The sequence below is a fragment of the Bubalus bubalis genome, chromosome 20 (assembly GCF_019923935.1).
Source record: "Bubalus bubalis isolate 160015118507 breed Murrah chromosome 20, NDDB_SH_1, whole genome shotgun sequence".
NCBI lineage: Eukaryota > Metazoa > Chordata > Mammalia > Artiodactyla > Bovidae > Bubalus > Bubalus bubalis.
The window spans coordinates 41,751,947-41,775,777 of NC_059176.1; the positions used below are offsets into that span (position 1 = coordinate 41,751,947).

Genomic DNA, 23,831 nt, shown 5'->3' on the forward strand with positions numbered 1-23,831 from the left:
TCAGTTTATGTATTTCTTACCTGGAATAACAGAAGTCAGTCAAAAATGTTTTAGGTATGTGATCCAAATCTTGTCACCACTCAGCTCTGTCTTAGTGGCTCAAAACTACTGTAGATAGTATGTAAATGAATGGACATGGCTGTTTTCCAGTAAAACTTTATTTAAAAAACAGTTGGCTCTTGGCTGCAGTTTGCTTATCTACTGCATTAGAAGATGCTAACAAGTTTTAAGACAAATTAAATGTGTATGGTAGTGTCTTTTAGTGGAGATTAACCTGGACTTTTGTTTTTCCCTTTAAAGTACACTGTGTGGTATTTATTTATGTCAAAGGGTCTGCCATGCTAGTATTATGTGACTTACCTGAGTTTATGTTCTGAGGGGGTCACATGCACATTTGAGAATCTGAAAAAAAAAAAAAGATGATCTTTCTCTCCAGAAAGATGCACATTCACAGATACATGTAGCATTTTACGTAAGATTTCTGGACATGCTCAGGGCTCTGTTGGCCAACAGTGGACCTAGGTTTTAGCAGCAGTCCACGTGGAGCTCTTCTGTGTGCACTTAGTCAAGTCCAGAGCTGACCAGTTTAAGATTCACTGTGATTGTTTGTGACTGACTTGCATGAAGGTGGTGTTCACCTAAGCCATGAAGTCACTAAAATTGCCAAGAGAAATAAGAGATAGAATGCCCAGAAGTGGATACAGCGAGTGTTTCCCAAGGATGCTGAGGAAGCAAATGAGAAGTACCTCCCAGAAGAGAGCTTTCCTGAAGACTGTCAGAAATCACCCTGACACAGTTGTTGCACACTGCTGATTTTAGCTATTTGTGAAGCTGATTCTCTCTGAATTTCAGATTTTAGATTTATAAATTGTATTAACCCTGATCTTTGTAATTAACATTATAATGATTTTTTAAGGAATATTATAGTACGTTACATGCAAAACTGACTAACAACCGATTACTAGTTTTAACTGCTGTACATTAACATCTTAATTCTGAAAATCTTGCTGACATGGCACATCCCTTACCTGGAAAAGGACGGCTGCCTGCAGCACATACACAGCAATAGAGCTGACACCCAGATGAGTCATGGGGCGTGGTGCAGTCCTAACACAGTTCTGTCTCCTAGAAGCCAGGCTAGCAACAAGCAGTTTGGACATGATTTTCCTTTAAAAAGAAAGAAAGACTCATCAAAATTTTGGCCATTTGTATCTATTGTAACCAAATTCTAAACTTTAGATAGGTCTTTTTAGTACCTACATTTTTTCATTTAGATTTCCTAAATAGTTGGCATCTGTAACTTTAAATATTGAAGAGGGTTTAAAAAATTTTTTTTAGGTGTCTTCCTATTATATTGGAGTGTTTTACTTCTCTTGAGAGCCTCAAGTATTCTTATAGGTGACACCAATTATATGAGATCTTTGAAAAAATATAGAATCTTGGGCCTGCTTCTGAGTTCATCTGGGATGTGGTAACATGCAGAAGAGAATGCTATTATATTAGAAACTTAAAGTATTATTCCCTGGGATGGAGGCAGGGAATAATACTTTAAGTTTCTAATATAATAGCATTCTCTTCTGCATGTTACCACATAGCAGATCCTAAGGAGAAGACAGTATTTTGGCTACAGAAGACAAAAAGTCTGCAGATTTATTTTCATGTTTGTGCTGATAATATAATTCCTGAAAATTTAGCCTGCCTAAAGGCAGGATGAAAAAGAGTACCAGTTGCTTAAAGGTTTTATTTCGTCCATAAAGTTACTATTAAAATCCAGACAACTGTGCAGTTTTAATTTAGAGGGTCCTTGCATTTTGAGAGACACTTTAGATATCAGTTCAGTCACTCAGTCATGTCTGACCTTTGCAGCCTCATGGACTGCAGCACTCCAGGCTTCCCTGTCCATCACCAGCTCCCAGAGTTTGCTCAGACTCATGTCCGTCAGTCAGTGATGCCATCCAACCATCTCATCCTCTGTCAGCCCCTTCTCCTCCTGCCTTCAATCTTTCCCAGCATCTTTTCCAATGAGTCTGTTCTTTGCATTTGGTGGCCAAAGTATTGGGAGTTTCAGCTTCAGCATCAGTCCTTCTGATGAAGATTCAGGACAGATTTCCTTTAGGATGGACTGGTTGGATCTCCTTGCAGTCCAAGGGACTCTCAAGAGTCTTATCCAACACCCCAGTTCAAAAGCATCATTTCTTTGGTGCTCAGCTTTCTTTATAGTCCAACTCTCACATCCATACATGACTATTGGAAAAACCATAGCTTTGTCTAGACTGACCACTGTTGGCAAAGTAATGTCTCTGCATTTTAATATGCTGTCTAGTTAGTCATAACTTTCCTTCCAAGAAGCAAGCGTCTTTTAATTTCATGGTTGCAGTCACTATCTGCAGTGATTTTGGAGCCCTCCAAAATAAAGTCTGACACTGTTTCCACTGTTTCCCCATCTATTTGCCATGAAGTGATTGGACCGGATGCCATGATCCTAGTTTTCTGAATGTTGAGTTTTAAGCCAATTTTGTAATTCTCCTCTTTCACTTTCATGAAGAGGCTCTTTAGTTCCTCATTGCTTTCTGACATAATGGTGGTGTCATCTGCATATATGAGATTATTGATATCTCTCTTGGCAGTCTTGATTCCAGCATGTGTTTCATCTGTCTTTAGATATAGTATGAGAGTAAAATCCTAGTATAAAAAACACCATGGAACATCCTTGTGTTGTTTGAACAGATGCTTTTGTTTTACAGATGTTATAATTCTGCAGTTTAAAAAGTGATAGAAAAAGACAAGTGAAAAAAGTTTGTTTAGTGTGTAAAACACTACTGCCTCCCCTGGATTTCTGAATATCTATGTGTTTGTAAGACTGCATTTACCTGCAGAGAATAGTAACCTTCATTTTGTCAGAAATGGAGTAACCTTCTGTTGTCAGAAGCAACAGAATGCAGTCATCTCTTTGGACTTTGAAGCCAGTTTTCCTGGGTTTGCGCCCCAGCCTGTCATTGGTTACTTGCACCACCTTGAATCCCTCTCTGAGCTTTAGTTTCCTCATTTGATGTAAAGAAGGCATCGTACACCACAAAGTTGTGAAAGGTGATTGGAACACCTGGCACAGATATTAGCTGCTTCCTTTATTACAGTGATTGGTAGTAGGAGCAGTTCATGCTGTAGACTGTGCACATGTGCTTTCCCATGTGCTCACACTGACCATTTCTAAGACGATTTCCTCATTCCGTAGGCTAGTCAGTTTAAGCTAAGGATAAAGTCCAGGGTTATGTTGTTGACAAGAGAATTAAAGCCTCTTGGCCTTTAAACAGACTCAAGTGTTTGCCCTTCCTGGAGTAGAGAAAGAAAGGGAAGGTTACTCAAGGGAACAGAAACCTTCAGAGCCTTCCCTTGTGACCTAAGTAGGTTCCTCTGCTGCTGCTGCTAAGTCGCTTCAGGCATGTCCAACTCTGTGTGACCCCATAGATGGCAGCCCACGAGGCTCCCCCATCCCTGGGATTCTCCAGGCAAGAACACTGGAGTGGGTTGCCGTTTCCTTCTCCAATGCATGAAAGTGAAAAGTGAAAGTGAAGTCGCTCAGTCGTGTCCGACTCTTAGTGACCCCATGGACTGTGGCCCACCAAGGTCCTCCGTCCATGGGATTTTCCAGGCAAGAGTACTGGAGTGGGGTGCCATTGCCTTCTCCAGGTTCCTCTACGTGATGTTCTTTTCTTAGAGAGCTGAGTTCTGAGCACAGCACACATGCTCACTTCTTCTTATAATCAGATGAACAGTGTACCCTTATCATTGTCTAGAACAGCAGCTGGCAAACTGCAGCTAGTGGGCCACATCCAGCCTGCTGCCTAGTTTTGCAAATAAAGTTTTGTTGGAACCCATCCTACAGTGTCATAACTGTGAAAAGTTGGCAGAGAGTGCCTGGCCCATGGAGCCATTTACAGAAAAAGTCTGCCAGTCCCTCCCTGGTCTAGGATGTTAAAATAGTTTTGTTTGTAAATTAAAAAATAATATGTGTGTAGAGAGTGTTAATTGGAGAAGGAAATGGCAACCCACTCCAGTGTTCTTGCCTGGAGAATCCCAGGGACGGGGCAGCCTGGTGGGCTGCCGTCTCTGGGGTCACACAGAGTCGGACATGACTGAAGTGACGCAGCAACAGCAGCAGAGAGTGTTATCACAGTGATTTTGTTAAATCACTTGATGCTTGTTGCTAGGTTCTGTATATTTTATTCAGTGTCGTTCCACTGCCTGCTCTGGACTGAGACTCTGCTCAGGATGGAGCTGGGAGCCTCACTGGGGCACTGCCTCGTTCTGATTGACAGGACTGTCAGTAAGGGGGCTGGCTCATCATTATATTCGAGGTGCAGAGGGAGTTCCAAGCCTCTGCCTGGCTATACTGCACTCTCCCTAGTTGTTACAGTCATTTAACAGGCTCATTTTGTGAGTTTTCTCTGTAGAAGAGCAACATATGTTTATGCTTTGGTTCTGTTCTATAAACTGTTTTAATGTGACTCTTGTGCTACTGATTTATCATAAGCAGGTACACTGTTGAAAAACTATTGCAGTAAAAGTTCAAACTAATTCGGATATGGTTCATATGTAGAAATTGTAAAGGTTGTATTTTGTATTACTTAGTCATTTCTTATATACATATGTATATATGGAAAGAAGGCTTCTCTCTGGTCACCTTGTCTTCAGGGGAGCCAGTGAGAAGGAGCCACAGTGGAGGACTGGTCCAGAGTGAGATAGAGAGGACAACTCTCAGCTCGTTGGGAGAAGAGCATGGCAACATGTGGACTGCAGAAGCCCGGGAGCCAGTGCTTTGGAGTTCTTGGAAAGTTTTCTCTTTTTTCCAGTTTTGGAAAATTGGTTGGGGAGAATGTGAAACCTTAAAACAGTTGTTTCTAAGTTGAATTGTTACTGAAGGTTTTTTTTGGTAAGATTCTTTGTGTGATGTTGGAAAGTGAGTGGAATGTTGATGACTCATCCCGAACTTCTGTTATTGAGGGTAAGCACTGACTGTTATTTTCAGTCCTTGGGAATTTTAGGTTACCGGATTAAAACTCCAGAGTGACCTTTTGTTTTTCATACTCTTTGTAAGGGACCAGGCTGAAGGGAGAGTCACAGTTGATAACGTTTCTCTAGTTAATGGAGAACCCCATGTAGTGATGTTGTGGATATTATGTAGTGATGGATTTTAACCTCAGCAGAGATTGTGGGCCCAGTGGCACCAAAGCAAGCTTAAATATTATACTTTATTGTCACTGTTTTTAAAGTAAAAAGTATACATTCTATTTACTCCATCAGCTGGGAATTATTTTCTTATACAAGTACAGTATAAAATATAAAATAGTTAAAAACAGACCACTGCACTTACATATGAAAGTAGTATGTATGTGAACTTTTATTTCTGCTTTTAAATAATGTAGGACAGTTCTTTATTCCCTTTGAGAGAATGTTAATAAAAAATGAAGAGTGTGGTAACACTGGTCTTGTTATAAGATCAGCCAAACATCCTGCACAGTCAAGGGTTGTTTTACTCAAAACATGAATCCAAGTGCCTAACAGTCATCGAACCAGTGAAGCCCTGGCAAGGATGCCCTTCCTTCTTAGTTTTCTTCAGTCATTCCTTACTAAAAGTTGTTCATTTCTTCAAAAATCACACGTGCAGAATGATGGGTCTGTTTTCTTTCTAACTCAGGTGGCTAGGTTACATTGTTGTCACCATCGAAACAAACGAACACGCAGGAGGAGAATCTGTGCAGACTGACAGGCATCATGAAAGCCGCTTGTCACAGTGAGCAGTACAGTCACTGTTTCTTCAAAAGCATACACCACATGTATTTCTAGAAAATGTTGCAGTGTATAAAGAACAGATTTTAAATTGTGAGAGCTTAGCTTGCAGATACAGTCCAGTGAATGTATGGTGGTCATTCCTTGCTCTCTCAGCACGCACAGGGGCAGCTCTCGCTTCTCTGCCTGAGCACCTACCCAGAATCTCCATAGTGCTCACTCTGCCTTGCTCACCCTCTAATCCACTATGCCATGCTGTAATTTTTGAGTTGCTGTCGAGGAGAAACTGCAGTGTGTAATATCTGTGTGTTTGCATGTATAACTTAGGGGATTAACTGGTGGGAGCATTCTGAGTTATCAGACTTGATTGCACCTTGGTTTTTCTTCCTCGTATGTGTTAGGGGCCCACCGTGCTGAACTCTGTCAGTGGAGAACTTGGGAGCCTGGTTTAAGTTACTTTCTGAGTTTCTGTTTTTTACTATTAGGGGCGAGATACTCCAGTGGTCTTTCAGTTCAGTTCAGTCGCTCAGTTGTGTCCAACTCTTTGCGACCCCGTAAATTGCAGCACGCCAGGCCTCCCTGTCCATCACCAACTCCCGAAGTTCACTCAAACTCAGTGTCCATCGAGTCGGTGATACGACTCATCCTACGAAAGCAACTTTATACTTTCTTTTCAGAAACATTTATTGCATGCAGGTTGGCAAGAACTACATAGTTTAAAATGAAAACAAAAACTAGGTGCCCTTTAAAGACCACTGGTAAGGGCACCTAGTTTTTTGTTTTCATTTTAAACTATGTAGTTCTTGCCAACCTGCATGCAATAAATGTTTCTGAAAAGAAAGTATAAAGTTGCTTTCGTAGGATGAGTCATTTCTTAGGTAACAGGAAATGCTCTTTATAAAAGGATGTTTTATTACAGTGAACATTCAGCCTCAGTTTATTTTCTATATTCAGATTATTTTTAAATAAGATATAACCAGTCCATTGGGAGGTGTTGAGAGCTAGAAATCAGAAATAAATTTGAAGAGTTGGCAGTCTGGTATATTTCATCAGGGTCCAAGAAACAGCACAGTTTCAGCAGAACAGGTTTAATATAGAGAGGTTAAATATAACAAGATTGAAGCGACAGAGGATTAGCCAGTAGGAAATGAAAGAGAACTCTGAAGAATGTGAGGAGGTCAACAGCAGTGGTGCTGAGGTGGAGCCCGCCCCACGCACCCGAGGCTCACTATGGGGTGTCGCTGGGTGGACTTACAGGGAACCTGCCCTCTGAGGGCCCAGGGAAAGCAGTGCTTGAGGACCTGTCTTGTCAGAGACCAAGTGCCTGAGCACCCTTGGAAGTGTCAGAAAGGTGCACTCCGGGGACCCGGAGGAGAAAACCCCTTCCCCTGTCCCTATTTCTCCAGGCCCCTCTGATCCAGCTGCCTGCCCTCTGCCTGCACTAAATGGCCCCAGACAGCTGTGACTTCACACCTGAAGTCTTGCTCTTAAAGCCATCTGTTACTGATCTGGTTGAGTGTGTGTTATATCTGCTATTCTCACACAGAGTTGACGGGATAAGACTTAAGGCTCTGTTTCCACTGAGCTTGTTTATGTGACTAAAAACTGTCTCAGAGACTCTGTCTTAACAATTGTCTTCTACAGAACTTTGGGGCTTCCCAGATGGCGCTAGTGGTAAAGAACCCGCCTGCCAATGTAGGAGACATAAGATTCTCATCCCTGGATCAGGAAGATCCCCTGGAGGAAGGCATGGCAACCCACTCCAGCATTCTTGCCTGGAGAATCCCATGGCAAAGGAGCCTGGCGGGCTGCACTCCATGGGGTCACAAAGAGTCAGACACGACTGAGCAGCTAACACTTTCAAATACACCCTGGAGTTTGATGGCTGAGTACACCAAAAAACAATGGGTGAAGTGAAGTCACTCAGTCGTGTCCAACTCTTTGTGACCCCATGGACTGTAAGCCTACCAGGCTCCTCCGTCCCTGGGATTCTCCAGGCAGGAATACTGGAGTGGGTCGCCATTTCCTTCTCCAGGAGATCTTCTCAACCCAGGGATTGAACCCTGGTCTCCATCGAACCCTGGTCTCCCATATTGCAGGCAGACGCTTTACCATCTGAGCCACCAGGGAAGCTCCTAATTTATGATTACTTACTGATTTATTGTAATTATGATTACTTTATGGTTTATGATTCTTAATATTTTAAGTATATTGAGTTAAAATATATTATTTGATTTCACCTCATTTATTTAATATGAGTTTTAGAAAATTTCAAGCTACATAAATGACTTTCTTCATGTTTCTGTTAACAGCATGGCTCTAGATCTATATGTATTGAATAATGCCTCCACCTTTTGGTAGATAATGGAAATGCACTAAAAAGAACAATGATTTTTTAAAATACTGATCGTGTGAACAGTTTAATAGAATGATGTGAGTTCCACTGATCTGCAGTGTTAAGGTGTAGTAATTACATTAATGAAAGGTGGTAGTCAGAAGAGAATGAAGATTAGCCAAAAATGAAATACTTGTGGAATTTTTGTGTGCTGTATGGAGCAGGAGCCCTATTATAAGGCCTGGTTACCACTGGGGAGGATGGTCACATTAAAATATTATCTTTGATTCTTAGTTATCATCAGTGTTACTTAGTCATGTTGTAGATTCAGGAAGGTTGTTTTTTTTTTTTTTTTCCAGTTAAAGGAAAGGAAGAAAATCAATTGGAATTGGAAGTTGTTTTTTAAACTTGCAACTTAAAAAAAAAAAAATCTGTTGGTGCGTGTAAGCTTTCTCTGGTTAGAGAGAGTGGGAGCTACTCTCTAGTCATGGTATATGGGCTTCTCAATGCAGTTTTCTCTGGTTTGGAGCACAGGCTTCAGTAGTTGTGGTACACGGGCTTATTTGCCCCGTGGCACATGGGATCTTCCCAGACCAAGGATCAAACCCTGCACTGGTAGGCAGATTCTTAACCACTAGACCACCAGGAAAGTCCAGAAATGTGATCTTTATTAAACAGATAGTTTTAAGCCAGTTGCAAAGCAACAGAATTTGTAGAACTATTAAAATTATGTAGTTCTTTAACCTTGATCTCTTCAAAATGTTCATATGTACATTTGTATTTTTAGAGCAAAAAATGCAAGAAGAACTTACTATTTTGTATTGCCCTTTTTATTATGAATCACCTAGAACAGTTTGTAGATAGCTTAATTGTATTTATTTATACTTAGACTAATTTTATGTGAGACTAACACATAGTGTCAGTTCCTCAGCCAGTGTCTGAGTCTTTGCAACCCATGAACTGTAGCCCACCAGGCTCCTCTGTTCCTAGAGTTCTCCAGGCAAGAATAGTGAGTAGCTCAGTGGAGTGAGTAGTCATTCCCTTCTCCATGGGATCTTCCCAACCAAGGGACTGAACCTGGGTTTCCCATATTGCAGGCACATTCTTTACCATCTGAGCCACCAAGGAAGCCACCCCATTATTACATAAGCAGTGGCTAAAAAGTTTAACCTTTTATGATTTAAAAGTAGTTCATTCTGGTTTGAGCTAGAAAATATCTTGGCATACGTGTGTGTGTGTGTGTGTGTGTGTGTGTGTGTTTTACTAAAAGACTGTTTTACTTACATGCAGATCTTTTTAATATATATGATTTAAAACTGGAATACCCCCTCCCCAGAGTAGTTAAATTAACTTAAATATAGAACTCTGAAAACTTTTCTTATAAAAAAAGCATGTTTTAATCTTTCCGGAGAACATCAGGAAGAAATTTTTTTCCTGGTACGGGACTGCTAATAATATGGACTATGGAATTCTTTAAAGTTAGACTTAATTTCATCTTTAAATAATCATTATTTTAAAATAAAACTTTTCAGTCTTTCATAAGAAGATGTGACCTTATGGACTATAGCCCACCAGTCTCCTCTGTCCATGAGATTTCCAGGCAAGAATACTGCCATGCCGCCTCCTCCAAGGCATCTTCCCTACCCAGGGATTGAACGCATGTCTCCTATGTCTACTGCATTGCAGGCAGATTCTTGACTGTCTGAGCCACCTGAAAATTGAAACAGTCAAGATAAATCTAAGGTTTCTCTGGGCTGCTGTTGTATCTGCTTCCCCCTTTATGAACCGCTGTCACCCCCATCTGTCTGGTAATTCTGCACATGGGGTGTGTGTGTGTGTGTGCGTGCGCACATGCATGTGCAGCTGTGGGAAAAAGTGGTCTTTAATACCTCAGTGGTATCTCACCACATGTATTCTGCCATTTGTTCTTCACATTTTGTTTTGGGGGTATTTTCCTATCTCTAGTTACAACACTGTTTCATTGTAAGTTTAAGATTTTAGTTTTTTATCTTCAATTATGAAAGCATTGTATGCTCATTAGAACAAGTGACACAGGCCACAGCTACCAACTCCACTACATCTGGATCTCAGATTTGAAGTAAGCTTTTCTCTGTACTTGGGTCAATGTTTAGCATCATATATAGAGTTTCTGTGTGTTTTGCAAAGAATTTTAAAATACCAGGCTCTGCACGTTATTCCCCAGTTGTTAGCTTATTTCACATAACACAAGGTTAAGCATCCTTTTAGCTTTTTCATTTGATCAGAAATTTTCCATATTATGGAAAGTCTGTTTCTAGGTCTGGGTTCATATATTGGCTTTTTTAACTGTTAAAATACTTAAAGCATGTGTTGGCATTTAAAATTTTTCATGGTTAGTGCCAGATTACTTTTCAAAAGTAGTGTTTACATTTTTTCTTGCTCTTAAAATTGAAGTATATTTAATTTACAATGTTAGTTTCAAGTGTGTAGGAAAGTGATTCAGTGATACACACGTGGCAGTGCTTTCGTTTGTTTCTCAAAATTCCATGTGTACCAGTCTAATGGCTGCAAAATGATGACTTCTTATCAGTTGATTTCCTGACTAGTGGAACTGACCATCTTTTTGTGATATTATCCATGTTGAATTTCTTGTTTAGTATATTTCTGGTTCATTTCTGTTGCTCATTTTTCTGGGGTGTTGTTTTTTCATGGCTTTTGAATTTTTAACTTGCATTTTAGGGAGATCTCCCCTAGTCTAGGTTTGTATAGATTTATAATTTTTAATGCTATTGTTGTAGAGATATTTTTACTTACTTTACTATTTTCATTTCCATCTGATTGTTGAGGATATTTAATTCTCAATGTAATTAAAGTTATTTTAATTCAAATAATTTTTAATATTCTTTTATACTCACTAAAGTGTTCTGCCAGTATTTCCAGGAGCATTATTGCATGATTCTGTCATCTGAGTCTTCAGATAGTGGTAAATAACAGTAATGTTGGCAGGTGTCACTGTGCTGTTACTGATTTTAGAGCAAATAGATTCAGTGTTTCACTACATAATATGATAATAGCTCTTGGTTTCAGAAAATAATTTCATTATTATGTTGCCTGATCTTTGGTTTATTTGTGACTTTTATTAGGAATGGCTGTTGATTGTTTTCACATGCTCATTTGACCAGTATTAACTTTTTCTGTAATGTTTGAATAGAATTATGTGGTAGACTTTTAATGCTGAACTAGTCTTGCACTCTTGAAACAGCCCTGCTGTGACTACTGTATCAGTATAATAATCCTCTAATACAGTGTTATTTTTCCTTAGTATTTTATTTGGAATTTTTCCCCTCCATTTATCTTTTAAAATATTTTTGTCTTCTCATTTGGTACTGTTAATTGTCAAGATTTGGGTGTTAAGCTTCTGTTAGCCTAAGGTTGAATTGCTAATCAACAGAAAGTTGAAAAATACTAAAGATAGGTACATGAGATTTTTATGATACTGTTCTCTGTATGTATGTATGTATGGGGTTTTCTACAATAAAAAGTATTTAAAAAGTGAGTTAGGGAGCTTTCTATATTTTTCTATGGTCTAGGATGATTGAAGAAAAATATTAGGTTTTTCAGAGTTGGGAGAACTCAGCCATAAAATCTTCTACCAATACGTTAAATGGTAGATCTTGATTTATCTTTTTATGTGAAGCATATGTATTGGCCTTTATATATATATAAAGTTCACTTTTTATAGTTTGTATTTTTCTGGGAGAACTGTTGATGGGCACTGAGTTTTGTTTATTGCTAGTTGAGCTGCTATCAGAGTAAATGTTCTTATAAAATCTTCTTGGACATGTATGTGTGTGTTTCTTCAGGATAAATCTAAGTAGGATTCCAGGTTTTTGTGTATGTGCACTTTTGTTGTTGTTTTGATAAATAACTCCTATTTTTTGCTCAAGTAGTTGTACACTCTTTTTTGTGTTTACGCATATTTCCACTGTCCTTTTCCAAATGTCTATATATCTCCATGTCCTTCTTACGGCTTGATATGATTGGAGAACTCTCACAAGTAGTAAGAGCTCTAGTTTTTTGTATTTGCATTTTTCTCATTATTAGTGAGGCTGAATATTTTTTGTTTATTGTCTGTGTTTATTCACTCTTCACTGGTGAATTTCCTCTTCCTAGTAGTCATTTTTTAACTGAATTGTCTCTTTTAAACTGATGTATAGTTGTTACACAGTCTAAATATCAAATCCTTATTATATGTATTATTGGGTCAATGTGTAGTTTTAAATTGAACTTCTGTTACATTTTATTTGGTCAAATTGCTAATATTCAGTTGTTTGAACTTAAAATTCATTTTGTTCTATATATGACATTTTTTCCAATTTTCACACCTTTTAAAGCTTTTTATGTATTTACTTGATACATTATGGCTTTTGTTAATTGAGACTTACTTTAAAAGTATTTTTGATAATAAAAATTAGGACTTTATCTGAAATTGATCTACTTCTATGTCATTAATACACGTAGTCAGCTAGGTTTTCTAGATTAGTTACCAGTTCTGACACTGCTTATTACACACTGTTTTGTTCCAGCAGCTTTGGCCTGATGCTTCCATGATAAACTTTGGTCTTGCAGAAGTATCTCTCCATTTTCTGTTTTTCTACATGGATCTGTGGCAGTGCTATTCTAGTTTTAATTACTGAGTTTTTTTTACAGTATTTTGGTATTTTTTAGAGCAAGTCCTTTGTCACCCTTTCTTGACATTGTTTTGGCTGTTCTTGTGCTCTTTACAAATGATTTTCACCGTGTGCTCATAACTTTGCGTTTTACTAATGTACAGTCTCCGGAGCAGAGAGGAAGAGAGAATTTCTAAACCAGGGGCTGTCTCGACTCCGGTAAAGCATGCAGATGATCACACACCTAAAACAGTGGAAGAAGTTGTAGTTGAGCGAAATGAGAAACAAGCACCCAATCTTCCAGGTAAGCCTCGCCTATGAAATAGGAAGTGCAGAAAACATTCAGTCAGACTAAACTGTTTTACAGTTTACAGAATTATATTTACAGGAGATACAAAAATGCAGTTATTACTACTGCTACTATTGTTGTTACCTACTACCCATGTAGGTAACTACCCATGGAATTTTTCTGTATTTCCAGCATTTTTATGTGGATAGGAGGTCACTGTAGATGAGTAGGCATTCTTGAATGTTTTTCAAATTTTCTACATAGAAATTATTCGTGGTTCACATCTGTTCACAGTGAGTGAGGTTGTTTTTCAAACACTGCTTATTAAAGGGAAACATTAGATTGACTTCAGATACTTTTAAAAGTTATCTTGCCAGTGGACAGTGTTTTCAGAAACCCTTTATGAAGTGTACCTTGCCGAGCTGGATACGAGACCAGACGTGAAAACCTGCAGGGTCCTGAGATCCTGAAGGGTTGCTTGAAAGGCCTAGAGGTTCCGATTCTATTGTCCCTCAGGTCCTTCTCCCAAAACCTCTTTTCTGCTCTGCTTGCTTAGTCGCAGGAATGTGTATATTTAAAAATAAATTTTACAATAGTTAAGAAAGTGACAGTCCCAGCAGAGAAATATAGGGATTCTCTCTTCATACATTCTTCTGTTATTCTTCCCTAAAAAGTAGATTTTTTCAGACTTCAACAGCTGGAGCTATGGAAAGCACAGGTGACCATGTGATGTGCATACATGTTATAAAGATATCAGAATATCTGACTATAAAATGTACCCTGATAGACGCATATGTAGTATATATGTCCCTGATCAGGTTCTCTGAACTTCCATTTTCACTGTATTTTGCAGACTTTTCATTGTTTGGTTATGCAGTGGTTGCTTGCACTGTTATTCCATTTTGTACAGTGTTTCCTGCACAATTTAGATTTTCTCTTCTTTCAGAACCAAAGCCTGTGTATGCCCAGGTAGGACAGCCAGACGTGGATTTACCTGTCAGTCCATCTGATGGTGTCCTGCCCAACTCAACTCATGAAGATGGCATTCTTCGGTAATGTGGCTTTAAACTTGTGTTGTTTTCTCTGTCTGTTACTGATCATGGTTTAGAGTGAGTGTTCAGTTGTGACCTGTATTACAAATGCTTTTGATACATAGTATGTGCTGCATAATGCTCTGATTAGACTTTCGTTTGTTTAGTTTTTAAATTATTTATATGATAGGATCAGAGATTAGAGGAAAACATACTTCTTTGGATGTTTACTTTTTTCTCACCACTATTTTCTACCTAGTTTTTGGATCAGAAATTAGAAAATTGTTTTCTGGACTTACGTAGTGGTCCAGTGGTTAAGAGTCTATGCTCCCAATTCAGGGAGCATGAGTTTAACCCCTGGTTAACAAAGCTCACACATGCTGTGTGGTGTGACCAAAAAGAAGAAAAACTTTCTAGTTAAACATGAGAATTTTCACAGACCTTCTGAATCCCTAGCTTAAAAAAAAAAGTGTTTCTCAGCACCTTGACTGAGGCCAGATAACTGTTTATCGTGTGAGTGTCCTATACACTGTGGGTGCTGAGCAGCATCCCTGGCCAGCAGTGGTCAATAGTATGCACGTGCACACACACACACACCCTGGTTGTGACAACTAAAAACACCTGCAGATGCTGCCAGATGTTCCCGGAGGCAGGATCACCCTGACTGAGAACCTGCTCTAGATCAGTCAGCACCTCAGAAGTCAGTGTTTGATTTCCAAACATTTCATTACGTTGTATCTTATATACCGAGACTGAGATGTACATTTTATATCCAGGTTTCAAACAGTCGTGATCATCTAGTTTTTTGATGCCTCTGTGGTAAAAGAGAGGTGACAGGATGTGAATAACAGAAAATTACCAAATCTCCTAAAGTAGGTTAGATCTAGACCCCTGCTCTCATCTCTTCTCTGTGCTGAAGGAAATTGGGTTGTTACCCTAAGACCCAGCATGGTAGAAACAGCTCCTGAAATAGGTGGGAGTGTCACAAGTTTAAAATTACACATTTTAATATTAGGTAACTGATAATTCAAAATTTTATAAATCGGGAAGGAAGTATCTTGTTTTTCCTTTCTTAAGACTTGGCTGAGCACTTTCCTGACTCTTTAAGGTTTACCAAAACTTTGTTAGATTCCAGAGACTTGTTTGCCAGAGGAGCCCTGAAGGACAAATACGGAGAGAACTGAGGAGTGGGCAGGGTTTGTATTTGGGGTTGTTTGCTCACTCTTTGTGGATGCGTTTGAGGCAGAGGCTTCTGCTGCTGTGTGCGGTCGATACAACAGAGGGCCAAGAATAAAGGAACCTGTCTCGGTCACATGACCCTGAGATGGCACCTGGAGCTGTTCTTGAATGATGTTTTTTAAAAGCCAGGTCTTGCTGAAGGATGCAGACTGCAGTCCACTGTTGTTACCTGTTGAGGTCCTCTAGGTTGGAGAGGACTTTAGGGCCCTGGAATCTTAAGGACTTTAAGGGGGTGCTTAAAAGAGCTCTCTGGATAGTTGACTTTGGGAGAGGAAGCTCTTGATGCAGGTGGAAAAGTAGATTCCACCACGAGCAAGGGGCTTACCATCCATGATCCACAGATTCGGGGGACCTCCCGTGCCACCAGCCCCAGCAGTAAGTGACCTTGTCTGATCTACATGCTCTCAGGTTTCTGCCCAGTTCATGGTTAGCTCATGTGAAGAGACCAGATCTAGTGGGACTACCTTATAACTCCTAAAAGCCAAGGTGGTCTTTAGTTGGTTTAAACAAGTAGGCATGTGTCTCTGTCCCCTCAACTCATTCATTCATTGGTTGACTTGTGTTTTTTAGTTACTGCTAATCTCTACTTATTTGTTCATTGTTACTTTAAAAGAACCTTTCTTCATTTCATGTCCAGATAGGTGTAAAAGACTTGTGTCTTCTTGTCTCTGAATGTGGGATGGCTATGGAAACGTAGAAGGGTAATTTGTAATTATGTATGTAATTTGTTATTAATTCCCCACAAGGGTAATCTGTAGTACTATAGCCATTCTTCTGTGGCATTCTTAGTATTTGTTTCAGGAGTGTCAAGAGTTTTGACCCTGCACTGATAGTAGAGGAATTAATGTGTCTTCATTAGTTCTTCTCCATTCTTTCCAGCATGAAGAGATTAACATGGGCTCATCCAGAAAGGCTGGATGGTGAGCTTTTTGGTTAAAAGTTCCAAGGGGCCTCAGAGCAAGTAATCTGTGTGAGCTACTGCAAGAACCCCTGGCTGCGGAGTTTGAAAAGCACTGTCTGTCGGGCACAGTGCCTAGAGCTTGATTTTGACTCCTGGTATTAGAGAAATTTGTCAGCTTACACTTCAGTTTCTACCTTTGTACAATAGGACTTCCCAGTTATTCGGTAGAGATGATATGGTATGAACTGGGATGGGAAAAATGGAAGAGTTTTTAGCCATTGTTAATCTATATATCGAAGAGTCAGAGTTGGGAAAACATGTTTTCATGAAGTAATTTTACAGTTATTATGTAAAACAGTACTAACATATTACATTTGGATATTTCAGAACTTATTTTTGTTAATTAGAAATTAAAAGAAAGTGCCATTAAATCTGATTTTGAGTTATAATGCTAAATTTTATTAAGTAAATTAGTGGTGTGGGTGAAATTTCAGATATGATAGTCGTTTGTTTTATTCTAAATATGGTTTTCATTATAGCAGTTTGCTGTTACTGTTTAAGCTTCTCTTAACTCTACTGTTTAAGCTTCTCTTAACTCATTCAAATGAAATACTTGTTTTAACAGGCCCAGCATGAAGTTAGTAAAATTCAGGAAAGGAGATAGTGTGGGTCTTCGGCTAGCTGGTGGAAACGATGTTGGCATATTTGTAGCTGGTGTTCTCGAAGACAGCCCTGCTGCCAAAGAAGGCTTGGAGGAGGGCGACCAGATCCTCAGGGTATGTCCATGATCAGCTCACATGGTTTCAGATACTTAGGTCTCCAGAGCAAGGCCTCAGACATAGCAGATGTGTTATGATGAGCTTGTAATCTGTGTTAAAGAACATGGGACTCCATAAGGTCTCCCCTCCCTGCCTCTGCTCTGCTCACGTCTATGTTAGGTGTGACGGCACAGTATGTGGCTTTGGTTTCATTTTAATCACTCATTTGTAGAATGTGGAAAAACCAAGTCTTAGAGCTCACAGTGTCTCCCAGTTATCTCCAGTTCAGCTGAGCATTCCTGCTGGCTGGACTCTGCTGTGGGCCCCAGCCTGCCAGCAGGGCAGCATCAGGTACGCAGCCTGTGGGTCCCCTTTACCCAGTGATGGCTCAGGTGTGCCAAGACGGGTACATTGGGTACACGTGTAAGCTCTTGTTCTGAAGCTTCACATCCACAAGGATGAGAGTCCAGGAAAGCCCAGCTGGGATGCAGTGTACCAGTGGGCTCTTTGTGTTTTTGTTTCTTTTCCATAAGCAGTATTACCTAGTAACATAGTACCATCTTTATTCATCTTCTCTCTTTTTAAAATATCCAAACCCCCTGCTGGATATACTATACTATATCCCATTCTAGTCGGAGGACCAGCTCTCAAGTGGGAGTTCCCGCCTCACCTCTGCTCTGCTCTCTTCTTCCTTCTCCTGCCCCAGAGTTTGACTGCTTTGTTCTGAGTTCTCTTTCTCTGCCTGTTGGTTCCTCATCTGCCTTGTGTTGTCTGTCTTTCTCCTCTGGCTATTGCACTTGCAGGTAAGGTGGTGCCCTTCCCTGCCTGCTTGTGTCATGAGGCCGTCCGGCCTGCCTTCCACCTTCACCACGGCTCAGGGTGGATTTCCATGAGGCACCACCAACCTGATGGCATCTTCAGCCCTTGTTTTTCTGTATTTCCTACTCGTGTTTTACCTTAAGCAATTACTTTCTTCTTTGGATTCCATAACACTGTCATTCTGGCCCTCCTAGTCGATAAATGTTTCAGTTCTTTTCCCACCACCTTCTTTAATCATTCTTCTGAAAACGTGGCACATGTTCAGCAACCCCCTCTTTCCTCTTGCTTCCCTGTCTTCATGTTGGGTTTGGTCACTTGAGGCAGCAGCTCGCAGTCAGAAACCACCCTCTGAGCGTGGGGTGAGCTCCCTCAGGCCGTGGTGGCCACTCTGTCCCCCTTCCCCTTCACACTTGCATGGAAGGAGGTCAGGGCATTCATTGGCTCTGCCTGGCTGATTTCCACTTGACATTTGTTTACAATGTTTCTGTTTTCTCAGATACAACATTGATAATTAAGTAGACCTATTCTCTTACCCACTCCATATGCTATTTGAAGTAATCATATGTCATGTAAAAATATTTTCTCATAATTGTATCATTAAGGTAGTACTTGTTGAAAACATTTTCTCTTAATGTAGAAAATTTCCAGAAGATGAATAGAAGGAAATCTCCCTGTTACCTGCATACAGTCACTGATGACATTTATGTTAGGTCCTTAGGGGTATCTGATACGAGTGAGCACTGACCTGGCAGACTCTGAGCCTGTGTTGTACACATGCTCTTACTTAGGTGGCACAGCACACACGCTGTTTCCTTCTGATTGCTTCTCAGAGAGTCCAAGAAGTCTGGCTCTGTTGTTCAGTCTGGACTTTAATTTCAAAGTTTAAATCATGAGATTTTATAATAATAAGTCATTGGAATTAGATGTTAGCTTTCTTGGTCTGAACTGGTTGGAATTTGCAGTGTATGATCTCTAATATTGTGTGGCATTGTCACTGTTTAAATGAATTTATACTTTAACTCACTTTATTTACTTGGTTTCTGCTTGTTACAAACTAGGGTCTTTTCTCCAAAAATAAATATTTTTACTTTTGGAGATGTGATATTTCTAGAGTAGATAAACTCTAGAAATACTTGTTTCCTGTGCAGTTAAATGTTTTTATTGTCTTAAAATATGGCGAGTAGTAATTTGTGAAACGTTATTTTAACAGGTAAACAATGTAGATTTCACAAATATCATAAGAGAAGAAGCCGTCCTCTTCCTGCTTGACCTCCCAAAAGGAGAAGAAGTGACCATATTGGCTCAGAAGAAAAAAGATGGTGAGTTACTCTCAGGAAATTGAGAAAATAAACCTGGAGATGCTGGACTACTTAAAAAGGGAGTAATAAATGACTTGTTAACCCTATGGATTTTGTCATTTAGGGGCACACAGCCTTTACACTGTGGGGCTTCCTTGGTGGGTCAGTAGTAAAGAATTCTGCCAATTTGGGAGATGCAGGTTCCATCACTGGGTCAGAAAGATCGCCTGGAGGAGGAAATGGCAACCCCCTCCAGTATTCTCGCTTGAAATAATCCCACGGACAGAGGAGCCTGGTGGTCTGTACAGTCCATGCGGTTGCAAAGAGTCGGACACGATTTAGTGCCTAAACAACATCAACAATCTTACACTATGCTTGTTAGCACAGCACAATAATGGGACCAGCCAGAGTCTTTCTGGCTTTCAGTTTAAGTTAGAGCCATCTGTGGGAGATTTGTATACTCTTCCACAAAGAACTGTACATGGGCAGCTTCTGAATTTTGTATTGATGTTTTCTAAGCAGTATGCTCTGATGTTTGTTGGCATTAATTTCAAGAGAATGACTGATTTTCTGTGATTAAGAAGATGCACTTTTCATTTAGAACAGACAAGGTCTCTCAAGCTTGGCACTGTTGAAGTTTTGAACCAAGTAATATGGTGAAGGCCGTCCCGTGTATTAATGCTTCAGGCTGTTTGAGATGTCCTCCCTCTGCTCACTAGGTGTCTGTACACACACCTTCTTTCAGCACATGGTTGCTGCTATCAGAAACGTCTCCATGCATGCCAGCCCTCTTTCTCACCTGATGGGTATGGGGTTGCCCTCATTTGAGAGCCATAGTTTAGAGAGCAGGAGCGTCTGTGCAGGGCTGAGGCGGGACTGTTAGGTGACCGAAGCAGGAAGCACGTGTGGCTCTGGACGAGTTGCCTGCTGGGTGTCTGCAGCAGTTTCCTCATCCAGGAGGTGGGGTGCCGAGAGTCACCATGTCATGAGCTCACGGTGATGCCCACGAGACAGAATATGTAGGAAGGAGCTACTGTTAGTTGGATACGGTTGTTTTTGTCATTGCTAACATTATCAATAGAATCTTCACCTAATGTATTCTATTCATATGAATTTCTTTTTCCACTCATTATTGATTATATTTTGTTTCCATTTAGTTTATCGTCGCATCGTAGAATCCGATGTGGGTGATTCTTTCTATATCAGAACCCATTTTGAATATGAGAAGGAATCTCCCTATGGACTCAGTTTTAACAAAGGAGAGGTGTTCCGTGTCGTGGACACTCTGTACAATGGGAAGCTGGGGTCCTGGCTCGCCATTCGGATTGGCAAAAACCATAAAGAGGTGGAACGTGGCATCATCCCAAACAAAAACAGGTATGAGCATTCCGCTGTGTCTCGCAGAGCGGCTTAGGGAATGAGGAAAAGGTTTCAGCCCCACGGGGAGTCTTCACTGTACTCACCATGTCTAAGACTGACCTAGTTTTATAAACTCCTTTATTTTAAGCATTAAGGTTTACATTCCATGTGAAGTTCTGCCACAAGTCTTTGTGCATTTTGTTCTGTGTTCTCTTGTGTAGAGCTGAGCAGTTAGCCAGTGTGCAGTATACACTTCCCAAGACAGCAGGGGGAGACCGCGCTGACTTCTGGAGGTTCCGCGGTCTGCGCAGCTCCAAGAGAAACCTGCGCAAGAGCCGAGAAGACCTCTCAGCCCAGCCAGTCCAGACCAAGTTCCCGGCGTATGAGAGGGTGGTTCTTCGAGAAGGTAGTCTATTTCCTGCCAACCAGCCTATATTAATGTCGGTTTGCCTAAGACAAAAAAAGCATAAACTGTGCTTTTTTTCATCTGAATCTTCTCAGCTGGATTCCTGAGGCCTGTAACCATCTTTGGACCAATAGCTGATGTTGCCAGGGAGAAGCTGGCAAGAGAGGAGCCAGATATTTACCAGATCGCAAGTAAGTGGTCTTAATGCAGACTTTGAGTGGGGTTGAGGGTGCTTCTTTACTAGTTACTCCTCTAAAGGTAGATCTGACCCATTCACCTAATAGAAGTAACACTTTTTGCCACTGACCCCACGTGTTTAATTGGAGGGAAATCTGAGTGATGGTGCCCTTACTCTGCCAGGTCCCTCTCCCCCAGCCCACAGTCACGTTTAATCCTGACAACATCCCGGGGCAGCTGTCGAATGTTCACCCTGAGCAAGGCAAGCTGGGTGCACTGCCCCCCTCCCTAGTTGGGGCGTCGTGAGGACTACCGGTTAAATCACTCACTTGGCTCTGAACCCAGCTTTCTGGCTCCAGCCCAATTTTATCAGTCATTAAGCAAATAGAGAACTCAAATATCAATGTCAGAAGGTAATAGAAGCATGGTTATGCTGTTGGTTACTGCAGACATTTATAGTGTTTTGGTGTTACGTGTAGATACTGAGGAAGTAGTGCTCTAAATGCCTTACAGGGTTTGCTTGCAGATTCTTTCAGTTTCCTTATTTTAACTACCATGGTAGTTTAAATCCACAGACTTAGTTACGACCCCTTAGGCCTGCTTTAATTTTTATGTAAAAACTTTAAAAACATTTTTTTCTAATTAGAAATACACCATTTTGTATTTGGAAAAAATTACAAAATTAGTTTTGACATATCTCATCATCACCCTCAATTTTACCTTATTGTATTTTCCTCCACCAAGTGTATATTCCATTTTCCTTCTTAGTGGATAACTCATCTTTTCATTTTATTATCTATTCTATAAAAATCTGTGGTTTGATTAGCCTTTGTTTTTATAGTTTGTTTCAAATTTGTATTTTAGTAACACAGAGGTTGCATAAACCTGTGCAGTTTGTGTGCTGGGTGTAAACACTCCAGGACATAGCTCTGTGTGTGTGTGCTGGGTTCATTAGCATTCCTGGAGACGGCGCGCTCCCTGCTGCGGCTGTAGCGCTCTGACTGCCCCTGTGGTGCCGTGAGCTCCAGGGGCTGCTTTACATGAGCAGGGTGTTGCCTTTGTATTTGTGTTGTATGCATTACTTTTCATTTGCTTGCTGGTGAAGCTGAATGAAGACATGTGTGTCCTGAAACTCAGAAGATGCAGACGAATGATAGTAAAATTTGAGCAATTTAGAAAATGTTCACTTCTGATTCTCCACTCATTTTGTTAGTCTTTTCAGAAGAGATCTTTTTTTGGTTGTGCTTATAGATAGCATTTTGCCTAAAGAAGTTGGTGGTTATAGATACCACCCGTAACCAAGCTTAAGTCTTTTAAATTTAGGAAGAACAAGCGTGAAGACCTACAGAGTTCTGTCTTAAGGACTGATTGTTAATTTAATTGGGTTTATTCCACAATCAGGGTCTTATAAAAGGGGTTCAGATCGCTTAGTTATATACCCTCTTTGAATCGAATGAGAGTCTTTGAATTCAGAAACTGGTAGCATTTTCTCCAGCCAGAATTCCCAGGTGGTCTCCCATCATTGCCTGTGTCCAGCGGACTGGAAGCTAGCCCTCTGTCTTGTGAGAGCCTCGTCCCCCTTATCCCTCAGCCTGACCTCCGCACTTCTATATCTCTGCCTCAGAATAGCTGGAACATTTTTGAAAACATGCATCTTAAAAACTCACATCACTTTAAACTTAAATATTTGGACCAAACATATAATTTATAATTTTACTTTGTTGACTTTAATGGAAGCAAGTTCATCAATATTTTTTTAAAGCTGATTTTCAATTGAGAGAATTGCCATTTTGGCAATTTCTCTTGACCAGTAGACAATTTATGCTGAAGTTCTGCTTCCTGATTAAAATGTTGTTCATTATGAAGTATTACTTTGATGTTGTGAGCACACTGCATGCAGTGTGGCTCAGCTGCTGGGCGGGGGCACCCCTGGAATCGTGGGTGAGCGCCCACCTGCCTTCTGATGGTATGAAGCACTGATGTCACCAGGTGCTCTCAGCCGGGGCAGCCCTGAGAGGACATGTGGCCTCAGTTCTATCACCGTGGGTCAGGAGGGACACGGGACTGCTGCTGACTTCCAGCATGTGGAGCCCACGGTGTCGTTAGTGCCCAGAAGTCGAGGGCCTGGTCTCACCAGTGGAAATCTGATGTTTTCTCTCCTGACTTCCTGATTAGAAAGTGAACCTCGGGATGCAGGAACCGACCAGCGCAGCTCTGGCATTATTCGCCTCCACACAATAAAGCAGATAATAGATCAGGTACGTTCCTGAAAGTTGACCTGTTCATTATAAGCTGTGGGATGAGTCTGGCTAAACTGAAAGTAGGAGGTAGTTTTTCTCAAGTTGTTACTGGCATACCATGAGAAAATTAAGCCAGACATTGTAACGGTTGGTGTCAGGGACGGTAAGTAGTGCTTGCCTCAGAAGATAAGCTGCCATCACCACAGAAAGGGATCCAGTGTCCTCACATATGTGGGCAGTCTGCAGCTGTCACAGTGGGACAGTTCAGGTTGCCCTTTGGTGCTCAGATGATAGGAATGTGTGTTAGTCACAGGGTTATGTCAGGACCATTACAATGTTACACTTATTTTCACTCTCTGCTCGCAAGTATTGGGGCTGTCTTAAAAGTGAGCTGCCAAGAGAGGTGGTGTAAAATATAAAAATGGGAAAGAATAATCTTTCTAAATTTAATGTATTTCCTGCTATATGTGGTTTTAAATATCTTTGTGCAACTCAATTTATAAACATTGTGAGTAAGCAAAAAAAAAAAAAAACCAGCTCATT

General features: G+C 40.6%; 1 protein-coding gene across 7 annotated transcripts in view; it reads left to right on the plus strand.

The window, feature by feature from the left end:
• The window catches only part of TJP1 (tight junction protein 1), a 260,114-nt gene that overhangs the window by 216,357 nt on the left and 19,926 nt on the right, over nucleotides 1-23,831 (plus strand). For all 7 annotated transcript variants that reach the window (XM_025271181.3, XM_025271182.3, XM_025271183.3 and 4 more), the window contains 8 exons: nucleotides 12,936-13,075; nucleotides 14,007-14,112; nucleotides 16,857-17,007; nucleotides 19,019-19,127; nucleotides 20,264-20,483; nucleotides 20,687-20,871; nucleotides 20,967-21,062; nucleotides 23,224-23,306. In XM_025271181.3, coding sequence (XP_025126966.1) covers nucleotides 12,936-13,075; nucleotides 14,007-14,112; nucleotides 16,857-17,007; nucleotides 19,019-19,127; nucleotides 20,264-20,483; nucleotides 20,687-20,871; nucleotides 20,967-21,062; nucleotides 23,224-23,306 — 1,090 coding nt within the window. The remainder of the gene's footprint in view (nucleotides 1-12,935; nucleotides 13,076-14,006; nucleotides 14,113-16,856; nucleotides 17,008-19,018; nucleotides 19,128-20,263; nucleotides 20,484-20,686; nucleotides 20,872-20,966; nucleotides 21,063-23,223; nucleotides 23,307-23,831) is intronic.